We start from the raw sequence: 19,398 nt of genomic DNA on the forward strand, positions 1-19,398 counted from the left end.
GCTAAAGCAATTAATGTTAAAACCTTATTTAGCCTCTCAAAATATAAACTACTGTAACCTACTGAGGCCGAGCCCACAGGAGTTGAGAGCTGCGGTCCTCACTCAGCAACTGACTTCTACTTTTGTTTGCTCAGACGGTGTGAAAGCAAAGTTTCAGATCAGGTAGCAGCATGAAACCAGACACCTCATGTCTGGGTACTAGACAACACGTAAACTCAGTTAAAGTCATGCTCAGTATCAAACTTCGCAGTTATATTTTATTTTCTCACCACAAACTCGGTGCGTCTGTTTTGGAAAAAAGTAATGTGACACTTTGACGTTAGCGGTTGACCACAGTGGGGGTCTTTGAAAGCTGCAGCAGCTCTTTTACTGTAATAGCATTCATACATGTGTAAAAATGGAAAGAAGATCGAACAAGGCGATTAAACTTATTTAGAAGTTGATTCAAACTGTATATATACTTGTAACCACGCGGAAATGGTAAGCAGCTATTTCTGAACAAACAAAACCGTTAACAAGTTACAGACATTGCTGTCTGGGTTTGATGTTGTACATCAAACCCAGACAGCAATGTCTGTAACTTGATTAATAAAAACAAAACAATATGTAATAACATTTGGTCACTTCTTTGTTTTTACTCTCACTCAGATGTGATCATGTTTTCAGTCATCTCTCTCTGCAACCTGTAAGACAAAAAGGTGCAGAAGAAACAATTAAAAAACAGGATTGGAAAAAAAAATACTTTAATGGTGCACATTACGCACCAATGATGACTTTATAGAATAGTTTCCAAAAATAAAGAACATTCTGTGTAAAACATTAGTTTTCCTGTGTTGTGAAATCAGATTTTTTACATACACAAATCTAGGAGTGAGTGAATGAGTGGTATGTATAAAAAGTATAAATCTTCCATATACTTATAGATCTCTATAATCCATCACAGATTGTGTGAATGCAGCACATAAGGCATCCCTGTCCCCAGTCTTACTTACTTATTGTACTGTAGAATAGAAGGGATCCTCTGCTATGGGTTGGCAGGGACCTGTTGAGGGCATCTCTGTGCTTGTTCCTGATTCTGCTTTGACAACCGATGGAATTAAATCAGTTGGCATCCAAAATACTTTACATAATAAAACATTTTTTGTTGAAGATCATTTAAAATTATTTGCTGATGTTTCTGATGTCTCAGTGCCATCATGGAAATTCCTTTGAATCACAACTAGTCTTACCTTGTAGTTGAGTGTCACCATGGCCTAAGCTGTAGTAAATAGGTCTTGAGGGTGATGCAGCTTCATCTTATATTGGAGAGGGACAATGGGAGTGAGGGGAACAATAACCACGATTATCCCTGTCTGTTATTCAATGTATTCATTAAGCTTAATTTTTAGGAAAATCTGACATTCAGGGTTAGAAAAGAAAATCTGTGTCACTCCTAAATCATTATGTAAGGGGTTCTAATCGAACACTGAGCTAACAAAAACCTTAACTTTCCAAATGAGTTTCTGCTGTCTGCCTGATAATTCTCATTTGACCACAAGAATATCAGCTTCTCTTAAGAGCTTCTTAGTATTTTTTTACTATTGTACTAAACTAAGATATTATACTTTAGTTCTGATCTATATGTTTTACATTTACTGTACAACATATACTCTAAAATTTTCAGACACTTTTATGAATGTGTTTTATTTATTTATTTTCAAATTTTTTGACTATGCAATTATATATTTCTTTCCTTTATGGGTGGTCAAATGGTAAAATCCTTGATTGTATTCTGCATTTTTTCTCCTTCATTTAAATACTTTTTGAGACAATTAATGCTAATTCACTGAATATTATTGTTTAAAAGATCTATACATTTATGAATATTACATACATGTCTAACCAACCTACAGACAACACCACATGAGTAGACAAAGGCAAAACCTTTTTTCACAGTCTTAATTTTGTGATATTGTTGCTCCATAAACTACCTCCTGTCTTCCTGTTTTTTCTTACAAAAGCATATGTTGCTCCTCCTGCATCCACTGTGCCTGCCTCTAAAAAAACACAAATAAAAGAAGAGAAACATGTCAAACAGGCACAGATACTTTCTCAGTTTAAGCCAGTTAGCTTATAGAGTTCACTTTTATTTAAAATCTTTGGATGATAAATTTTAAAACGCATCTGCCTGACAGACAATAATTTTGCAGATTTTATGCTACTACTACTACTGATAATTTCCATTACCTCTCTTCCAGTAACCTTTTCCAAAGTGATGCAGTCCCACTGTCACCAACAGAGCACTGACTAAAATGGTTGCAATGATCCAAGGTGTGGCAGCAGAGGAGGAAAGAGTCATGTCTGGTTTGAAAGCACAGAAGTGTTTAAATGAGACAAGAATGGTAAATCATCAAAGGTTAATTTATAGCTTCTTCGTATTGACATTTAAAAATCTTACTAATCAACTTAAAAGCTTCTAAAACGTGATGGAAATGTTGGCACACCTGTTTTAGTTGTTTAAATCTGCAACTTAGGTTTGAACACTAGAAACTTCTCAGTATTTCACAAATGCTAATACAAAGAGATTTAACAGCTTTGCATAAAGAGCATCAGCTGTCATTCAGATCACCTTATTTTAAAACATCTCAGTGTCTTACCTGTGACTTTCAGCCAGCTTTCTGGTGATTCTCCAGCTCCTGAGATGCTACACTTGTAAAGTCCTTCATCTGACTTTGAAACTCTCTGGATGGTCATGTTTCCTGTGGAGCTTTGATAGATCAGACGTCCATCTTTGTAGAAATCAGCTGTTAAGCTGGAGGGTGTAATTTTGTTCCTGCAGCTCAGAGTCACAGTTTCTTCCATTAACACAGGAACAGCAGGACTCTCCAGGATCACAGGACCAGCTAAATGAGATGCATTTGATAGTTATATATTACATACAATCAGTTTTTTTCAGAAAATAATGTTGTTTTGATGAAAACTGTAGGAATGTTTAGCTTATTTTAGAGTTTAGAAATGTGTTAACATAGAATGTAGAATTATTGTAGAGACGCTGACACTGCCCTCAATGTAATAAAGGCCTGACTGTGTCATGAACTTAGGAGTAGATTGTAGGAGACCCCTCCCCCAGTTGAACTGTGAGTTAATGAGTGGAAATTCCCCAGAGGATACCTGGGTGGGGTCTCAACATTTGTAACTGGATAACTGTGGTCTGGAAGGGAGATGGGTTTTTATGACCTCTAGGGAGTCACCTACACCCACAGTGTTTTAACTGTCACGCACACTCACTCACGTGCACACACATACACACGCGGGAATGTGCACATGTAGGCATTCACGTGCTCGTGCACATAGACACAGACACAGAGTTTGCAGCACACCGTGGGGGGGTTTTATGATAGGGTCGCCCCTACAAAACTTTGTTTCACAGACAAAGGAGTGAAGATTTTGCAGAGGGGCACCGGCCTGGCAAGTCTTCCCTTCTAGAAGATGCATGCTTAAATGAGGATAAATGAAGATGAGTAAAGATGAGTAAAGATGAATAAAGATGAATAAAGTTTTGTGAAAATGACTACTGAGTCCGGTGCCGTCTCTGGATGCTCGAGGAATAAAAAGAACCGGGGTAAAACTGATTTCGCAACAAAACATACCAGTGACGGAGAGGATGATACTGTTGCTTTGTGTCCCTCCTTCAGTCTCATACCAGTACCCTCCACTGTCGCCTGTATAAACAATTTGAATAGAGCAGGATGATCCTGTTGGTGTCCTCTTGTTAGTTTTACTACATGATTTTACCTTCCCTTTGATGTTATGCACAACTTCACAATAATCGACTCCTTCACAGTGAAATGTTATTGATTCGTATTCAAAGAACTGCAGTCTGTTTGGAACAACACGAAGAGAAACTGCATCTGAAACAAAGAAAAACAAAAGACTCACTTTAGAGTTTTACTATTAAACCAACATACTACACTCAGTGAATAACAAATAAATAAATAAAACAATAAAAACATCACAAAAAATCTAATTTTTTTCCTCTAAATTGATTGCTTTTCCAAAATGTGAATTAAAGTTGATATATATGATAAAACTCACCAACTTTCTCATCCTGTACGTCCAGCAGAATCATGATGCTTATCACTAAAGAAGATAAAAGAGCTACTCAGTTACTAAAATATGTATAATTACTAAAAGTAATACTAAAAATACCACATCTGATATGGAGTCCACAAAAATACAATAGCCTACTTTAATAACCTAAATTTATTAATAATGTAGAAGTAGAGAAAGTACTCACACAGTCTGATGCAGAGAGCTCTGATCTCCATGTCGTCTTGATGTAGACGGAAAACTTAACAGTCGTGAGCACAGGTGTCTCTTTGCTACTAAAAGCTATTCAATAATCTAGTTTTAGTAAAGCTGTTTCCAAAGACGCTGAGTGTCTTTTGCGTCAAGTCAAGCCTCACTGTTTCAGGTCACTGTCAGTGGGCGGAACAACAAACCAGTTCAGACTAATGCTGTGTTTGATGCAGCTTGTAGACTGGTTCCTGTTTCCTGTGCTCATTTTGGTGAACGGTGCAGAAACGCATCACAAAAATAGTGAACATTTTAAGCCTCTTTGCGGGTTAGCCCAGGCACTCAGAAAATCACCAAAATCATTGAAGCCACTCAGTCACAGGGCATTTAATATTGCTATAGATAAATAAATGCTATTCTGGATCTGTGCATGTTCAATACACATCTGTTTAAGATTTGTTGTTCCTATGGCAATGACCATTGAAAACATCACTTTAATTTAACTTTTGAACAGACGTATTGGCTACAGATCCACAATCCCCAAGTTTGTGGGTTGGAAACCTAAAAAACAATCTAGACTGGTCCCTGAATACAGATGAACTACTTTATAATATCTTTATCGAACAAAAACAACAACAAACACATCAGTACTGGAATTCTCCTCTCTTTCTCTTATTTCAAACAGAGAGACACAGAAAATCATTCGGCCCTGTAGCCATCAGGCTTTTTAGTTCTCATACAAATAGCGGATGAGCTGTATCAGACTTTCCTTTGATAAATAAAGTTATTTTTCTTCTCCTTAATGTTATTGTTTATTCGTCTTTGGGATATTACTCTCCTCTTCCACCACATCTGAAAGGTGTACTATTGGACTGAGATCTGGCGACTATGAAGACCATTTATATACAGTTAATTCATCTTCATATTGAAGAAACCAGTGCGAGATGATTTGAGCTCTTGTAAGAAACCATCACAACATGGGCACACTGTGATCGTAAAGTGGTGGACACCAGCAACAACACTCAGGTAGGCTGTGATTTTTTAAATATTCTCAGTTGGTACTAATGGGGGCATAGAAATGCTCCCCTGCACCATTACACTGGATGGTAAGATCTTTTCAGATCTACCAGGTTCTTCAAAAGTTCTTTCTCTGGCAACCTCAAATAAAAAGATGACGACAATTTCATAAATAATTATTAAGAGCTTTCACAGTTAAAGCACTTGACCATAGATTTAAAAGTTCACTGTTACTCTTAGTTTTTTAACTTTAACTTTACATTTCACGTTTATGTTTGAGTGAACAAATAACTGCAGTCGTGACACCTATAAGTAAAAATAATGAGACTTTTATAACTGTTTGCAAGCATGTGAGAAAGAGGAAGCAGCTCTCCAAATGCAAATAAGTTCTTCAGAGCAGGAAGCAGTGTGGGCTTTTGTCTTTCAATGGGCATTTTCATGCTTCAGGTTTGTACCTTTGATCACATCTGCTGGTGTTTGCCATTATAACCGAAGATAAATCACTGAAATACAACAATTGCACTCTCCCTCTGAAAACAGCAAGGTTTGCAGTTTGCTAAAATTTATTGTGAAACATTTACAAATTGTAGTTTGGGGATCAAAATCACTCACAATCTCAACTTGATCTCAAGTTAACTGTACCATTAAAATTACTGCACAACAGCCAATTTAAAAGAATTTTTTTAAAAAAGCAATTATTTAAGTATATGATTAAATCTTTGTTTAATGCATTTATTATTTTTAGCATATAAAATACAATCAGATAAAAGTGAGACAGATACTAGTACATAAAACGTCATGCTTCTCACTTGTGTCCACAAAAACAAACACAAATGAAAGTATCTTACTAGACAAGTAGCAATACTGCAGTAATTTTGCAGATGTTTGTCAGAATTATGGTGGTTGTCTAAAAAATGTTTCTACATATATGACTTTTATTTTGTTTTTTATTGTTTTAACTTCTTAAAGATGTCACAGCACTTACATACACCTGCTGCTAAAAGCTTAAAAATACAGCATGCAAAATTCTTCATTGAGTATTCAGATGAATTATGATGTGATATTAACTCTTTAGCTTTGATGTTTCTATTTTTCATCAGTAGCTGAATCATTTTCTCTTGTGTCACAGTGACATTTATAGCTGGGCAACCATTAGTTAGCTGTAGCTCCGAGTTTCCTAAAGTGAAGAAGTCCCACAAAAAGCAGCAGCAGAACCACCATCATCAGAGTGAAGACATTTCGTAAGATGAGGTAAATATGACAGGTGGGCTCTGAGGAGTGGTCTGTTAATGTCTCTGTGTAATGGGATGCAGAGATGATAGAAATTACTTTGTGAGACACAGTGAACTTTCAATGTGTTAAATGCATTTTGTATAACAGTTTGGAAACAATATTCAATACACTGTTCAATACACTGACTGTCTCTGCTCTGGTTCAATATCCCAAAAGGTTGATTGTGTTCATCTGGACGTAGCGTTTTAAATGGGAGAAATGTTTTGTCACTCATCCAAGTGACTTCTTTCTTCTTCTGGCTAATTATGTACTATCCTCATTTATAATATATCATATATGACATATATGACATATGATTATTTAAACAAAAGACTAATCTAGTTAAGGTGGCAGAGACAGCTAAAATCCCAGACTTATTGCTTTACAGTAGTCGTCCATTAACCTTATAGTTAAAATCACAGAATCTGAGACCATCTTTAAAATATATATGTAAATGTGTACTGTCCGCTTACATTTTTTGCACTATAGCAATTGTTAATCAAATGTAATTATGCAGATTTTGTCACATGAATAAAATTGAATGGTTACAAAATACAATTTGACATCAGTGAAAGATTTTCACCCCTGTTTAAAGATAAATTGTTGGTAACATGGTTTTTACCATGAGTTTGTCTGACAGCATCTATAGATCTTGAATTTTTACTGTATTGATGGAATTTTTGTGTCATGTGGACATTAAACATTGGTGTTTGTCACCTGTGACACTGAGCCAGCTCTCCGGTGACTGTCCACCTCCTGAGATGTTGCACTTGTAAAGTCCCTCATCTGACTTTGAAACTCTGTGGATTATCATGTCTTCTGTGGAGCTGCTGTGAACATGAGCTCCGTCTTTATAAAAATTAGAGGTGAAGTTGGAGGAAGCAGTTTTGTTTCTGCAGCGAAGAGTCACAGCTTCACCCTCCATCACAGGAACAGCAGGACTCTCCAGGATCACAGATCCAGCTGAATAACAAGAATCTGAGATTTAGTTGCTGTGAAATTTATTTAAACTAAGTTTGAAATAAATTGTTGTCCCAGTGCAAACTTACCAGTGACAGTAATGTTGATGCTGTCGCTTCTGTTTGCTCCTTTAGTCTCACACCAGCGCTCTCCACTGTCATCTGGATACACACTTTTTATTATGCACAATGATCCTGCTTTTCCCTGGTTGTTGTGACTGCATGAGTTTATTTTCCCTTTGAAATTATGCACAACTTCCCAATAAACAGCATCCTCACAGTAAAATATCACTGATTCATATTCAAAGAACTGCAATCTGTTTGGAGCGATACGAAGAGAAACTGCATCTGAGAAAAAGAAAAAAAAGTTTCAGACTTGTAATAAAAGTATTGTTTGTTAAACAATGAAAAAAACATCACTTGAGCAAAATTACATGTTCACTAAAAATACTTTTTTTCCTACTATTTATACATTCATACATTGTCTGCTCCGACAAACACAAAACCATGAACAGTGTTCAGTTCAATGAGGAAACTTATGACACTCACCAACTTTTTGATCATGTGCACAAAGCAGGATCATGAGAGTCATCACTGAAGAGACCAAAGAGCCACGGGTTACAAATATTCTGTTGAGTCCTACAGCTGCTGATAAATGTATTTTAACATCTTATAAGTTGTACAACAAATTTGTAAAGACAAATTAATTATTAAATCTTTGGCATTTAATAATTACTATTATTTAATGGTGGCTATAATGATTAATAAATAAGCTGAACCTATATTTCATGTGGAAATAGACACTTACACAGTCTGATGCACGGAGCTGTGACATCCATGATGCTGTGCTGCTGACTGTGGAGACAACTGACAGTGAGCATGGGGGGTTCTACTGTGTGGTTTCTTTCTGCAGCTAAAGCGATGCTAAACAAAAATAGTTTTCAAAGAAGCTGCGTTGCATTCAAGTTACCCACAGATCAGGAGAAAAATTATTTCTCATGGTCACCTTCATACTTTGATGTACTAGCATGTTAACATACATTTAATAACATTAAATTCTTTATCAAAACTGAAAAAAAAATGTAATATTGACTTGCTGATGGCTTCATTATTTACTGCAGATCATTTAAAAATATTATTAGTAATGTTTACCAATTAATTTAATTTAGATCGGATTAATTAAATCCGATCTAAATTAAATTTTAAAGATCGGAGAGCTGCCTTTTTAATGGTTAATTCTAAGCTGTTATCACGACTGCCTCACCTGCTATTACAGTTTTTCAAATATAGATTGTTAATATTTTGTAGGAAAAAAAACAGCATTGTAACAAGTAGTATTTATCCATCAGAAGGTTGTTCACCTGTTTCTTTACTTGTAAAATGATCTGACCCAGTGAAACTCTTGACATTTTATATAGTCTGTTGATCCTTCTGTGGTCACCATAATCAAGATGTGATGTGATGTGTAAGAAAGAGGAGGAATGCAGGCACTTACTGAGACATGAGGGAGGTTTATTGTAAACAACAGAAAACAAGGCAGGGATGGCAAAAACAGAACTAAAAATAACCTGAACTGGGAAAAACTAAAACTAAACAGCAAACCTGGAATAAATATCACTAAAGATCTCTCTAAAATATATCATGTAAATTTTAAACCTTTGTGTTATAAAATAAATGAGGATATTAAAAGATGGAACTTAATACCAATTTTTAAATTTCAAAATGAATATTTTGCCTAGGATGCTTTATCTGTTCCTAACACTCCCAGTTGAAATAACTGATAAACAATTTCAGGAGTGGGATAAAATAATCTCTAGGTTCATATGGCAGGGAAAAGACCACGGATTAAGTACCAAACTATCCAGTTGGCTAAAGATAAAATTTCAATAATGTCTAAATTTCAAGAGTTCATTTAATAAGAAAAAGAGTAATGCTAATCCTTTCCATAGTTACATTTTCTGCTATCACGTAAACATATTAAATATGCTTGATAAATTAGTACCTTGTTAAAATCCATATTGATAACATATTAGAATCCATATTCATCATGATATATGCTGAAGGTTTTTATCCTTATACTTATAATTAGCCTATGAATTATAAGCTTACTATAAATATTGAAGCAGAAAAGAGCTGAGCAGCACCTCTCAGCATCTTAATCATATCTTCTTCTCACTTCTCAAGAGACACAGTTTGACCTACAAAATTAGCCTGTTTTCTTTGACTCGACTGAACAGTTTCTGCTGCAGCATGAAACAAGCCACCAGGTATTTAGTCTGAGCACTAGACCACACACAGTGTTGGGAAGGTTACTTTTAAAATGTATTCCATTACAGATTACAGAATACATGTCCCAAAATGTATTCTGTAACGTATTCCGTTACGTTACTCAATGAGAGTAACGTATTCTGAATACTTTGGATTACTTAATATATTATCATGCTGTTTACAACTACATGAATGTACTATTGCTGTGATTTATTACTGTTACTGAAGGTCCGCGGCTCCGAACCGTAGTAAAGGGACCTCTGGCTAATACGTGGGTTCTGTGTCGGGCTCGTAGCCGAAAACTAGCTTTACTTTGTTGTCTGGGTCAACTTTGCTAGTGAGAGACAGAGAGAGGCGTTGAAAGGCTGCTCCAACGGAACTTATTGTTTTTGGAGGAAAACACGAACACGGTGTACAGTCGAGTCTTAATAGCTTACTTACAACTGGGCTCGTCAGGCTCTCTTCTTGGCTGCAGTGGTTATTATTATATTTACATGCTTCCAGCTCCCGTTTTTGCTCGATGACAGCTCGTACTTTTCCTTTTTCTCCCTCCCTCGCTCACAGACACATAACGTGTATGGCAGTCCATTCTCCCTGCAGCACGGACTACACTGCCTATGATGCTACATTCTTTAGAGCTATACCTGTAGCATTCTGCCTATTAGCTTAGCACAACAACAACAGGCGCTCTCTCACCCAGGAAACACGCAGAGAGAGAGCGTCACCCTGTAACCATGGCAACCGTAACGCTGCCACCTGGAACAACAGAACGTAGCTGTCAAACAAAACCCAAACAGTCCTGACCCGCCACAATATGAAACAGGGAAGTACCGCCGTGTAATCCATTTATTTCAACAAAGTAACTGTATTCTAAATACCACCTTTTTAAACGGTAACTGTAACGGAATACAGTTACTCATATTTTGTATTTTAAATACGTAACGGCGGTACATGTATTCCGTTACTCCCCAACACTGACCAGACATATAGATATTCTCAGTAGCAAACTTTGCAGGTGTATTTCACTGCTCACCACAAATTTGGTTCATCTGTTTTGGAAAACAAAGCAATGCGACACATTTATATTAGTGGTTGACCACAGTGAGAACCTGCTGTTTACAAGAAATGAGCTGCAGCAGCTTTTTTCTTTTAAACAACATTCGTGCACAAGCAAAAAGAGAAGATGCAACAAGTGGTTTAATTTAAGTCTAAATAACAGACAGACGCGTTTGTTAGTATGTGAACTTTATTGGTACTTATAGTTCTTTATTGTTTAGTTATATACCCAGCAGACCATGTACAGCTTCTTAAATCGCAATAACAATATGTGATACTTCATCGTCTTCAATTCCACTCAGATGTGATTTTGTCTTCAGTCAGCTCTTTTTTTGAGACCTGTCATATAAAAAAAGAAGTACAGAACAAAACATGTATTTATTTTCTTTAAAGGATAAAAAAATGTTTTTGTTTGTGTCACACACCAGAAATAAACTCCATATAGCAGCTACTTAAAAAAACAGTAATTTTTTGCCTTGAACAAAAGTTTTTTTATTATTATTGCTAGTATTTAATATTTACCATGCACCACATATTACATATTATCTGAATGCAATACATGAAGAATCACTAATCAAAGTTAATCTTACCTTTGAGTTCAGTCTCGCCCGGACATAAGGTGTAGTAAATGGCTCTAGAAGATAACGTCTCATCATCTAGTGGAGAGATACAGACGGAGTGAGAGGACAGACGATCACAGTAACATCACTGATGATGAAAACTATTTTCTATTTTCTGTATTCATTAGATCTCATTTTAATTTTTAGTTTTAATTTTCTTGACAATCAGAAGAAAATAATAGCATTCTTACATCCGAACATTATTTTTTGGCAGTTTCATCTTAATGAAATAATTATCTGATGCTCTAAACAGCTTCTTGATTTTTATCCTACATTTTACTGCTAGTCAAGCTTCAGTGTTGCTTTCCTAGCATTGCAGAACTCAGAAATACAAAATTATATTGCTCAAAATATATATATTATTTCTCAATACTAAAGTTTTTAAATAGTTTTTGGATATTTTTTCTCTTGAGCCTCTCGGGCTAATTAATTAGTTTTATTAAAATTATTTAGAATGGAACATTCACACTACTGTGTACACATTTTAAAAATGTAGGAAAAACAACACCAGAAAGAAGACTGTTTTTATGCTTTGATTGTGTTTGTTTAAAATGTAATTTATTCATACATGCATGTATATATATATATATATATATATATATATATATATATATATACAGTGGGGCAAAAAAGTATTTAGTCAGCCACCGATTGTGCAAGTTCCCCCACTTAAAATGATGACAGAGGTCAGTAATTTGCACCAGAGGTACACTTCAACTGTGAGAGACAGAATGTGAAAAAAAAATCCATGAATTCACATGGTAGGATTTGTAAAGAATTTATTCGTAAATCAGGGTGGAAAATAAGTATTTGGTCAATAACAAAAATACAACTCAATACTTTGTAACATAACCTTTGTTGGCAATAACAGAGGTCAAACGTTTACTATAGGTCTTTACCAGGTTTGCACACACAGTAGCTGGTATTTTGGCCCATTCCTCCATGCAGGTCTTCTCAAGAGCAGTGATGTTTTGGGGCTGTCGCCGAGCAACACGGACTTTCAACTCCCGCCACAGATTTTCTATGGGGTTGAGGTCTGGAGACTGGCTAGGCCACTCCAGGACTTTCAAATGCTTCTTACGGAGCCACTCCTTTGTTGCCCGGGCGGTGTGTTTTGGATCATTGTCATGTTGGAAGACCCAGCCTCGTTTCATCTTCAAAGTTCTCACTGATGGAAGGAGGTTTTGGCTCAAAATCTCACGATACTTGGCCCCATTCATTCTGTCCTTAACATGGATCAGTCGTCCTGTCCCCTTGGCAGAAAAACAGCCCCATAGCATGATGTTTCCACCCCCATGCTTCACAGTAGGTATGGTGTTCTTGGGATGCAACTCAGTATTCTTCTTCCTCCAAACACGACGAGTTGAGTTTATACCAAAAAGTTCTACTTTGGTTTCATCTGACCACATGACATTCTCCCAATCCTCTGCTGTATCATCCATGTGCTCTCTGGCAAACTTCAGACGGGCCTGGACATGCACTGGCTTCAGCAGCGGAACACGTCTGGCACTGCGGGATTTGATTCCCTGCCGTTGTAGTGTGTTACTGATGGTGACCTTTGTTACTTTGGTCCCAGCTCTCTGCAGGTCATTCACCAGGTCCCCCCGTGTGGTTCTGGGATCTTTGCTCACCGTTCTCATGATCATTTTGACCCCACGGGATGAGATCTTGCGTGGAGCCCCAGATCGAGGGAGATTATTAGTGGTCTTGTATGTCTTCCATTTTCTGATGATTGCTCCCACAGTTGATTTTTTCACACCAAGCTGCTTGCCTATTGTAGATTCACTCTTCCCAGTCTGGTGCAGGTCTACAATTCTTTTCCTGGTGTCCTTCGAAAGCTCTTTGGTCTTGGCCATGGCGGAGTTTGGAGTCTGACTGGTTGAGGCTGTGGACAGGTGTCTTTTATACAGATGATGAGGTCAAACGGGTGCCATTCATACAGGTAACGAGTGGGGGACAGAAAAGCTTCTTACAGAAGACGTTACAGGTCTGTGAGAGCCAGGGATTTTCCTTGTTTGAGGTGACCAAATACTTATTTTCCACCCTGATTTACGAATAAATTCTTTACAAATCCTACCATGTGAATTCATGGATTTTTTTTCACATTCTGTCTCTCACAGTTGAAGTGTACCTCTGGTGCAAATTACTGACCTCGGTCATCATTTTAAGTGGGGGAACTTGCACAATCGGTGGCTGACTAAATACTTTTTTGCCCCACTGTATATATATATATATATATATATATATATATATATACCGTAATTGTCGGGCTATAAGCCGCTACTTTTTGCACAAGCTTTGAACCCTGCGGCTTTTAGTCAGGTGCGGCTAATGTATGTACAAAACAGGATTTTCCCCTAATTTTAGCTTGTGCGGCTAATATTCAGGTGCGCTTTGTAGTCCGGGAAATACGATATATATATAATATATATATGACCATGAAAAATAAATCAAAATAACTTTTTTTTTCAACATTAATGAACACAAAGTTTCATGTCTCTTAGTTTATAAAATATTACCTTTATTTCTGTACCAGCAATCGTTGCCAAAATCCATTCCAAGGAACAGCACCAGAGCGCTCAATAAAGCAATGGCAAGGATCCATGGTGCGTCCTCAGAAGAGAAAAGGTCTGCATCTTTGAAACAGTGTTGAATGTGGAAGAAATTTAAAAAAGAAAGGGAAGATAAAATACCTGAAGATTACACAAGCTTTTAAAAAAAATCTTGGATATTTTACGCATCTGATTAACTTACTTATATCAACCATTACCACAAAAAAGTATTTTACTACTGAAAACTCTGGACTGTATTTGATTGATGAAATAAATAAAATGCTAAATAAAATACAAAAAAAAATTAATTGAATTGTTTGCTCCTCCAAAATGGAAAATGAAGTTTATATAAACAAGAACATAGCTGGTACTCACCAACTCTCTCAGCTTGAACTCCCAGCAGAATCATAATGGTCACCACTGAAGAGATAAAAGAGTTGCTGACTTGCAGGTAATAATAAAACATTTTGTTACATATCATAACTTGCCCACTAGGCTATGGGCTACTTCATTTTAAAGTAAAACAAACGAAATCATTCCATTTTAGACAGAATTTATAACTTTAACCTTTTGAAGGTGGAATAAAGATATGACAAAGATGACATCTCATGTTTCATAAAAATACAGTCCTTTCTGTTACAAAGGACTGAACAAAAAACAAAACTGACACATTTATCAAGATAAATCAAAATGCATTTATTTATTGTATATTATATTTACCAATTTTATCTATTATATATTAAATGTATCTATTATTTATGTGTATTTATCTTATTTGTTTATATATATATATATATAATTATTTTTTTTCTAATGAAAATGAGAAATTACTCACACAGTCTGATGCCGAGAGCTCTGACATCCATGTTGTTGTGCTGCAAAACTGAAGACTGAGGTGTTACGGCAGTAAGCACGGGTGTCTTTCTGCTGCTCAAACTTTTTTAATATCCAGTATTTTTAAAACTTCATGCTATGCAACAAAGTAGTTTAATGAAAGTAGTTTCCAGTGAGACCGATTTGCTTTTGTGACAAGTCGAGCGTCACTGATAGTCAAGTTCACTATCAGTGGGTGGAACAAGTAACCACTTCAGACTTTTGCTGCATCTGACACAATTAGCAGGCTGGTTCATGTTTCCCACGCTCGCATTGTTACTTTGATGTTCATCACTAGCTTACAATGACTTAACTGATGGTACAGTAATATTGTTGCTGAAAAACAAGAAAATCAAGATAAACTCAAATCTTCTTCAAAGTTCATTGAGTATAAAATATTTACCAAATTTATATTTATTAAGATATTTTAACACAATTATAAACAAATAATAAAAAAGAACACAATTTTCTTGCAGGCACAAGAGAAACATTGTTGAAGAATATATGAAAGCCATCAATAGTTACAATATTTAAATAATTTTAGTGATAATCTGTTCAGTAGATAAAGACATCTAAGGAGCTTGCAAAGAAAAGCGTCTGGACTTCTTTGAGTTGCTTGAAGATGTTTCACCTCTCATCGAGAAGCTTCTTCAGTTTTAAGGTCAAATGGTGGAGAGTCCCAGATTTAAACCCAGTGGGAGTTTCCCCCCAAAGAGGGACAAACAAAGGACCCCCTGATGATCCTCTAAGTCAGCGGTCCCCAACCTTTTTTGCGCCACGGACCGGTTTATGCCCGACAATATTTTCACGGACCGGTCTTTAAGGTGTCGCGGATAAATACAACAAAATTAACCTAGTACCGGTACCGAAAAAAAAGAAGATTTATTCATAACACACGTGAAAAGACCCAGGAAAACCGAGTTAACGATAAAAACAATAACAAAATAACGCTGAAAACTGATAAAAACCCTGAAAACCACAGGAGACTGAAGAAGTCACTTGGATGAGTGATGAAACGTTTCTCCCAGAAAACGCTACTTCCAGATGAACAGAATCAACTTTTGGAGACATACATTTCGCACCTGAGCCTCTACTCTCGCGGCCCGGTACCAAACAACTCACAGACCGGTACCGGTCCGAGGCCCGGGGGTTGGGGACCGCTGCTCTACCTAATCACATGAGCCAAGGTGTGGAACTGGGTGTGGGTCACAATCAGCCAGGGTTTCGCGTGAGCTCATTGTGAAACCTGGCCCCACCCTATCATGTGATTTCCTGAGGTCAGATGGCCCAGGATGTGAGTGGGCGTTAAGGCGTCTGGGAAGGGATCTCAAAATTGGATTATAGATGGCAGACAGTTGGTGTCGTAAACCACCACCTCTGTTCAAAGATGGTCGCTCACAGTGGACGTAAATGGCTTCTTTCACTCTTCTTTCAAACCATCTGTCCTCTCTGTCCAAAATGTGAACATTGGCATCCTCGAAAGAGTGTCCTTTATCCTTAAGATGCAGATGGACTGCTGAGTCTTGTCCCGTGGAGGTGGCTCTTCTACAAGACTCAGCAGTTCATCTGCATCTTGTCTTGGACAGTTCCTTCAAGCTGGACAAACATGTGTCCTCTGTGGTTAAATTGAGTTTCAATCAATTGAGTCCAATCTCTAAGGCCAAACCCTACATACCATGTAAGGACTTGGAAAAACGAATCCGTGCCTTTGTTACATCAAGATTAGATTACTGTAATTCCCTTTATACTGGTCTCCATTCTGCCCTTGTTTACAAACTTCAGCTCGTTCAAAATGCGGCTGCGCGTCTCCTAACTGGAACTGGCAGGTTTGAGTCTATTACTCCAGTTCTTTCCGACCTGCATTGGCTCTCTATTAAATTTCGCATTGATTTTAAAATCTTATTGCTCACTTTAAAAATCATAAATAACATCGCGCCCAACTATCTTACAGACCTCCTCAGATTTTACACCCCTGGGAGAGCGCTTAGATCAGCAGGCCAAATGCTCCTTGTGCGACCTAGATCTCGGCTCAAGACCAGAGTTGACCGCGCATTCGCCGCTGTTGCACCCTACCTCTGGAAAAATCTCATTCAGGCGTCTGATTCAATTCAATCTTTTAAATCTCGTTAAAAAACCTCTTTATTTAGCCTTGCTTTTCCCGCCTCTTAGAGCCCGCATTTTTAAGTGTACTGTACCTTTCTCGCTTTATCAATGTTATAATGTTTAACGTTCAGCCTTTGGGGTTGTGCCAACTATGCCTGGTGTATTATTGGTTAGTTATGTCTCCCACCTGTTAGTATATTTTATTTGCAATCATTTTATTTTATTTTTTATTTGTATTATTTTATCTATTTGTATTTATTATTGCTCTTAATTCATTCTGTGAAGCACTTTGGCATACCTGTGGTTTTTTAAATGTGCTATATAAATAAAGTTATATTGTATCGTATTGTATTGATTGTTTAGTTCTTTGTTACTGAGAGTGGGTTCTCTGTGTGTTACTGTAGGTGTACTGCAGGATGAAGCGATAAGAGAGAGATTGCCATGAGTCTGCATAAATCTTTTTTTGAACTCTTTGCTTTTTCTGCATTAAAGGTTAATGTTCATGTCAGTAAGAATCTATAACTTACACTTACTTTCATTTTTACATGATCAATTTATCAGTAATTTTTCAGAGTCAGTCAGCAGACTGTGTCAGTAAACAAAACCACATGGGATTTCACCCACTTAAGAAGTGAAACAGGGGAGAGGGCAGAATGATCTCTCTTATCTTTATTGTAGAGGACAATCTTAACAGGTAAATCAAGGCATAGATAACCTCTAAATTTTGAATAAGTCTGCATATAATGTGAAATTTGTTGTTCTGGTCACCTCACGTTGCCATACCATGAGTAACCACTAGAATGCAGCAGACTACATAATGATCTTTGATAATCCACATATTATCATTGATGAACAAAACACCTGAACAAACTGTTTTAATATTACTTAACAATTCTGTGTTCATGCAGTCCCGATCAAATGTTTAAGACCACTTGAAAAATGTGAATATTTTGAATGGTTTGATCTTAACAAGGCACCAAGTTGAGCCTCAACATGCAACAGAAAGAAATGGGAGTGGGACAAAACATTTTTTGAGCATGCACTTTATTTAAAACAACTTTTATTGACAACAACACTTAAACTGAAACATGCTGTTTTACAGCTGATCACAAGTTTAGGACCACATGCCTTTAAAAGGCCAAATCTGTGCAAAATATGGATTCATTGTCATTTTCTGTCAGGTAATCACACTGTCATGACTTTCTGATGGCAAAGGCAAAAAAGAAAAAAATTTTTGAAGGTGGTCACGTTGTTGAACAGGGTTTCCCGCAGTGCACCATCGCTGCTGAGGTGGAACACTGTAAGATAGTCATTTGGAATTTCTCAAATGATCTGAGGGTTTTGGGGAAAAAAAGTCAAGTGAAAGACTCAAAAAAATTTCACCAGCACGGAGCCGGAGGATCCAATTGGCTGTCCGTCAAGACACTGGATGATCCTCGACCCAAATTAAGGCCGTTACTGGTGTTGACTGCAGCCCCATAACCATCAGACGGCATCTGAGACTGAAGGGCTTCAGAAACATAAAACTTCTTCAAAGGCCTTGTATCCTTGAAACGCAACAGAACCGAACGTTTGGAGTACCACACATGGGACACTGAAAGGTGGAAGAAAGTTTTATTCTCTGATGAGAACCTTGACGGTCCTGATGGTTTCCAATGTTACTGGCATGAGATCCACACCCCACCTGAGATGTTTTCTACATGCCACAGTTGAGGGGGCGCCATAATGGTCTGGAGTGATTTTTCCTTCAGTGAAACAGTGGAGCTTCAGGAGGTGCAGGGGGGTCAAACGGCTGCTGGTTATGTCCAGAGGTTGCAGAGAATCCCTCATGACTGAGGGACTTCATCTGTGTGGCAAATGGGTTTTTCAACAGGACAATGCTACAGTACACAATGCCCGCAGCACAAGGGACTTTTTCCAGGAGAATTACACCACTTTTTTTGGGCCATACTGTATGTCCCTCTGATTTAAATCCACTTACGAACCTTTGGGGATGAATGGTAAGGGAAGTTTACAAAAAGGGCCAACAGTTCCAAACAGTAGAATCCCTTCGTGACCCGTATTCACCATTCACCATGTTTCCAACCAACTCATGGAAACACTTGCATCAAGCATGCTGCAATTAATTTTTGATGTGTTCAACAATAACAGTGGAGCTACTCATTATCAGTTCATGTTTGGAACTTTGATTTCTGTTTTGGGTGGGTTTAAAGATTTTTGGGGTTTTTTTAGGTGTGATCCTAAAGTTTAGATCAGCTGTTAAAGCAGTTTAAAAGTTGTTTTAAATAAATTGCATGCTCAAAAAACTGTTTTTCTCACTCCCATTTCTTCTTGTTGCACACTGAAGCTCTACTTGGAACCTTGTTAAGATCCAACCATTCAAAATATGATGTTTTTTGCCAT

General features: G+C 37.1%; 2 protein-coding genes across 2 annotated transcripts; both read right to left on the minus strand.

Annotated features, from left to right (window-relative positions):
• Positions 1–992: 992 nt before the first annotated feature.
• On the minus strand, positions 993–4,322 carry LOC118456082 (uncharacterized). The gene is made up of 8 exons (XM_087838179.1): positions 4,277–4,322; positions 4,075–4,119; positions 3,630–3,890; positions 2,637–2,882; positions 2,227–2,340; positions 1,971–2,036; positions 1,230–1,295; positions 993–1,069 (listed from the first exon to the last, which is right to left on the minus strand). The coding sequence occupies exons 1-8, from the start codon at positions 4,305–4,307 to the stop codon at positions 993–995; spliced, it is 906 nt and encodes a 301-aa protein (XP_087694305.1). The 5' UTR covers positions 4,308–4,322.
• Positions 4,323–6,444: 2,122 nt separating this feature from the next.
• LOC148103673 (low affinity immunoglobulin gamma Fc region receptor II-like) lies at positions 6,445–14,885 on the minus strand. The gene is made up of 5 exons (XM_087838180.1): positions 14,855–14,885; positions 8,073–8,117; positions 7,614–7,871; positions 7,282–7,527; positions 6,445–6,587 (listed from the first exon to the last, which is right to left on the minus strand). The coding sequence occupies exons 1-5, from the start codon at positions 14,883–14,885 to the stop codon at positions 6,445–6,447; spliced, it is 723 nt and encodes a 240-aa protein (XP_087694306.1).
• Between the last annotated feature and the right edge of the window lie 4,513 nt (positions 14,886–19,398).

The sequence above is a fragment of the Neolamprologus brichardi genome, chromosome 3, assembly GCF_056152115.1.
Source record: "Neolamprologus brichardi isolate AB-2024 chromosome 3, ASM5615211v1, whole genome shotgun sequence".
Lineage (NCBI taxonomy): Eukaryota > Metazoa > Chordata > Actinopteri > Cichliformes > Cichlidae > Neolamprologus > Neolamprologus brichardi.